Raw genomic sequence first — 5,000 nt, 5'->3', positions numbered from 1 at the left:
GTCCTGGTCTTCCTCAGGTCCTCCTCTCAGTGGGACACGTCCAGAACTCCATTCAGGGTCAGGGTCTCTCCACCGACCCGGAGAGGACAGACCACATTCTTCTGGTCCAGGACCAGAGCCCGGGACCTGGAGGTTCTGATCCTCATTCCTGTTGCTTCACAGTCAGCAGCAAACCGCCCCAGTGCATGATGGTCCAACAGGACAGCGTCATCTGCAAAGAGCAGAGATGAAGCCTGTGGTCCCTGAATGGTGGCAGAGTGTTTGTTGATCAGCTGATCATAACTCACCGTGTGTGTGTGTGTGTGTGTGTGTGTGTGTGTGTGTGTGTGTGTGTGTGTGTGTGTGTGTGTGTGTGTGTGTGTGTGTGCAGAGGGGATGGTTGAAGTGACCAAACAGGGGAAGAAGCTCTGCAGCATCGGTCCTGGAAAAGTGTTTGGAGAACTGGCGATTCTGTACAACTGCACCCGGACCGCCACCGTGACAGGTACACACACACACACACACACACACACACACACACACACACACACCTCAGCAGACGGCGTGGGTCCAGACGGTTGTCACGGTAACCGCTCCCAGCAGGGGGCGCTGTGTCCTCTGCCTGCAGCTCTGACGGACATCAAGCTGTGGGCCATCGACCGGCCGGGCTTCCAGACCATCATGATGAGAACCGGCCTCATCAAGCACTCGCAGTACACCGACTTCCTGCGCAGGTACCGGGTGGAGCGGAGCGGCGGGCGGAGTGGCGGGCGTAGTGGTAGGCGAAGTGGCAGGTGGAGTGGCAGGTACCGGGTGGAAGGTGGAGTGGCAGGCTGCAGCAGGTGGAGTGGCAGGTGGAGTGGCGGGTGGAGTGGCGGGTGGAGTGGTGGGTGGAGTGGCAGGTGGAGTGGCGGGTGGAGTGGTGGGTGGAGTGGCAGGTGGAGTGGTGGGTGGAGTGGCAGGTGGAGTGGCGGGTGGAGTGGTGGGTGGAGTGGCAGGTGGAGTGGCGGGTGGAGTGGTGGGTGGAGTGGCAGGTGGAGTGGCGGGTGGAGTAGGAGGTGGAGTGGCAGGTGGAATGGTGGATGGAGTGGTGGGTGGAGTGGCAGGCTGCAGAAGGTGGAGTGGCAGGTGGAGTGGCAGGTGGAGTGGCAGGTACCGGGTGGAAGGTGGAGTGGCAGGCTGCAGCAGGTGGAGTGGCAGGTGGAGTGGCGGGTGGAGTGGCGGGTGGAGTGGTGGGTGGAGTAGGAGGTGGAGTGGCAGGTGGAGTGGCGGGTGGAGTGGGAGGCGAAGTGGCGGGTGGAGTGGCGGGTGGAGTGGCGGGTGGAGTGGCAGGCTGCAGCAGGTGGAGTGGCGGGTGGAGTGGTGGGTGGAGTGGCGGGTGGAGTGGCAGGCTGCAGCAGGTGGAGTGGCAGGTGGAGTGGCAGGTGGAGTGGCGGGTGGAGTGGCAGGCTGCAGCAGGTGGAGTGGCAGGTGGAGTGGCAGGTGGAGTGGCGGGTGGAGTGGCAGGCTGCAGCAGGTACAGTGGCAGGTGGAGTGGCAGGTGGAGTGGCAGGTGGAGTGGCGGGTGGAGTGGCGGGTGGAGTGGCAGGCTGCAGCAGGTACAGTGGCAGGTGGAGTGGCAGGTGGAGTGGCGGGTGGAGTGGCGGGTGGAGTGGGATGCTGTGGTGGGCTAATTCAGGCTACAGCGGGTTGATTCCGGTTGATTCAGGCTCTGTCAGGCTCCGCCCCTCATTGTCACAGTCTCACTCTGACCTTTGACCCCGGCAGCGTCCCGTCCTTCCAGGCGCTCCCTGAGGACGTTCTCAGTAAGCTGGCCGACATTCTGGAGGAGGTGAGGCGGAGCTCTGGTCCCTATTGGCCGATTGGCTCTGACCCCGCCCCCTGATTCTGACCCCGCCCCCTGACTCTTTTTTTTTTTTTTTTTCCCTTGTCCTGTTCGGCAGCTGGGGCGTGCAATATTGTATGATTGTAGCCTTTTACTATCCGAACAGATTTTAATATTAGCAGCAGGACGAGACTGAGTCTCCTCCTGCTGCTGCCTTTATTTAAAGCTGGCATCCGGCATGGCTGAGGACAGGACCGGGACGGAGACGCTCAGAGAGCAGGAACAGAAAGAGAGAAAGATAAAGAGAGGGAGAACGGGGTGGGGCAGAACCTATGTACAAAGTCACAATACAAAACAGTGTTGTCGACGCACCACACGCAACCAAGAACAATCCCAAACCCCCAATCTAGACAACACCAAAACAGAGCCGACAACCAACACAGAAAATTACAGAACCATACTTACATTTTTTTTTTTTTTTTTTTTTTCCGAACCATATTAGTGAACAGACCAGGCCACAAAAATAAAAGGAGGTGTAGGGGAGGAAGGAAATGCAAGGACACCACAAACCCTTTTTTTTTTTTTTTTTGAATATAGCTAGTCGTAACTAGTAGTAACTAGTAGTAACTAGTAGTAACTAGTAGTAACTAGTAGTAAACTCGGGGCGTGCATCAAGAGAGGTCTGCTACAGATCACCATTAGTCTAACCACCACAAGAAGACAAGGTAACCCAGTATGTGAAGAGTGATTAAAGATCAGCGTGATCATGCAGATATGATGGTGATAGTGAGCATGCATATATGACCTCTGACCTCTGAGAAGGTCAGAAGCAGGCCAGAGAGGCCCTCAGAGCCCAGACAGCCGGCGGTCATCACAGCCCGCCCCCTGACTCTGACCCCGCCCCCTGTGCTGTGTCTCAGACTCATTACTGCGACGGGGATTACATCATCCGCCAGGGCGCCAGCGGGGACACCTTCTTCATCATCAGTGACGGACAGGTGAGACACTGGACGCAAGTCCAGACCGGACTGGTTCCGTCTGGTCCAGTCTGGTCTGGTCTGGTCTGGTCTGGTCCGGTCCGGTCCGGTCTGGTCCGGTCCGGTTCGGTCTGGTCCGGTCTGGTCTGGTCTGGTCTGGTCTGATCCGGTCTGGTCTGGTCCGGTCTGGTCTGGTCTGGTCCGGTCCGGTCTGGTCTGGTCCGGTCTGGTCCGGTACGGTCTGGTCTGATCCGGTCCGGTCTGGTCTGGTCTGGTCCGGTCCGGTCTGGTCTGGTCCGGTCTGGTCCGGTACGGTCTGGTCTGATCCGGTCCGGTCCGGTCCGGTCTGGTCCGGTCCGGTCTGGTCTGGTCTGGTCCGGTCTGGTCCGGTACGGTCTGGTCTGATCCGGTCCGGTCCAGATCGAAGGTTTGTTTCGTTTCTCAGGTTAAAGTTTCTCAACAGTCGAGCGACGAACAACTGAAAGAAAAACACCTGAAGAAAGGAGACTGGTTTGGAGAGCAGGCTCTGAAGGGGTGACACACACACACAGTACAACACACACAGTACAACACACACAGGACAACACACACAGTACAACACACACACAGTACAACACACACAGGACAACACACACACAGTACAACACACACACAGTACAACACACACAGTACAACACACACAGTACAACACACACAGTACAACACACACACAGTACAACAAAGACACACACAGTACAACACACACAGTACAACACACACAGTACAACACACACAGTACAACACACACACAGTACAACAAAGACACACACAGTACAACACACACACAGTACAACACACACAGGACAACACACACAGTACAACACACACAGTACAACACACACAGGACAACACACACAGTACAACACACACAGGACAACACACACAGTACAACACACACAGTACAACACACACAGTACAACACACACACAGTACAACAAAGACACACACAGTACAACACACACACAGTACAACACACACAGTACAACACACACACACAGTACAACACACACAGTACAACACACACACAGTACAACAAAGACACACACAGTACAACACACACACAGTACAACACACACACAGTACAACACACACACACAGTACAGCACACACACAGTACAACACACACAGGACAACACACACAGTACAACACACACAGTACAACACACACAGGACAACACACACAGTACAACACACACACAGTACAACACACACAGGACAACACACACAGTACAACACACACACACACAGTACAACACACACAGTACAACACACACACAGTACAACACACACAGGACAACACACACAGTACAACACACACAGGACAACACACACAGTACAACACACACAGGACAACACACACACACACAGTACAACACACACAGTACAACACACACACAGTACAACACACACAGGACAACACACACAGTACAACACACACAGAACAACACACACACAGTACAACACACACAGGACAACACACACACAGGACAACACACACACACAGTACAACACACACACAGTACAACACACACACAGTACAACACACACAGTACAACACACACACAGTACAACACACACAGTACAACACACACAGTACAACACACACACACACACAGTACAACACACACAGTACAACACACACAGTACAACACACACAGTACAACACACACACAGTACAACAAAGACACACACAGTACAACACACACACAGTACAACACACACAGGACAACACACACAGTACAACACACACACACACAGTACAACACACACAGTACAAACACACACACACAGTACAACACACACAGTACAACACACACACAGTAACACACACAGTACAACACACACAGTACAACACACACACAGTACAACACACACAGTACAACACACACACACACAGTACAACACACACAGTACACACACAGTACAACACACAGTACAACACACACACAACACAGTACAACAAAGACACACACAGTACAACACACACACAGTACAACACCACAGACAACACACACAGTACAACACACACACAACACAGTACAACACACACAGTACAACACACACAGTACAACACACACACAGTACAACAAAGACACACACAGTACAACACACACACACCACACACAACACACACAGGAAAACACACACAGTACAACACACACAGTACAACACACACAGTA

At 53.5% G+C, this 5,000-nt stretch overlaps 1 protein-coding gene across 1 annotated transcript in view; it reads left to right on the top strand.

Annotated features, from left to right (window-relative positions):
- The window catches only part of LOC115382620 (cGMP-dependent protein kinase 1-like), a 14,081-nt gene that overhangs the window by 2,690 nt on the left and 6,391 nt on the right, over positions 1–5,000 (top strand). Inside the window, exons 5-8 of the mRNA XM_030084437.1 lie at positions 371–484; positions 608–713; positions 1,747–1,810; positions 2,725–2,802. Of these exons, the coding sequence (XP_029940297.1) occupies positions 371–484; positions 608–713; positions 1,747–1,810; positions 2,725–2,802 (362 nt within the window). The remainder of the gene's footprint in view (positions 1–370; positions 485–607; positions 714–1,746; positions 1,811–2,724; positions 2,803–5,000) is intronic.

This window comes from Salarias fasciatus (assembly GCF_902148845.1).
Source record: "Salarias fasciatus chromosome 7 unlocalized genomic scaffold, fSalaFa1.1 super_scaffold_4, whole genome shotgun sequence".
NCBI classification, from domain to species: Eukaryota; Metazoa; Chordata; class Actinopteri; order Blenniiformes; family Blenniidae; genus Salarias; species Salarias fasciatus.
This window is presented reverse-complemented; position numbering and strand designations above follow the sequence as displayed.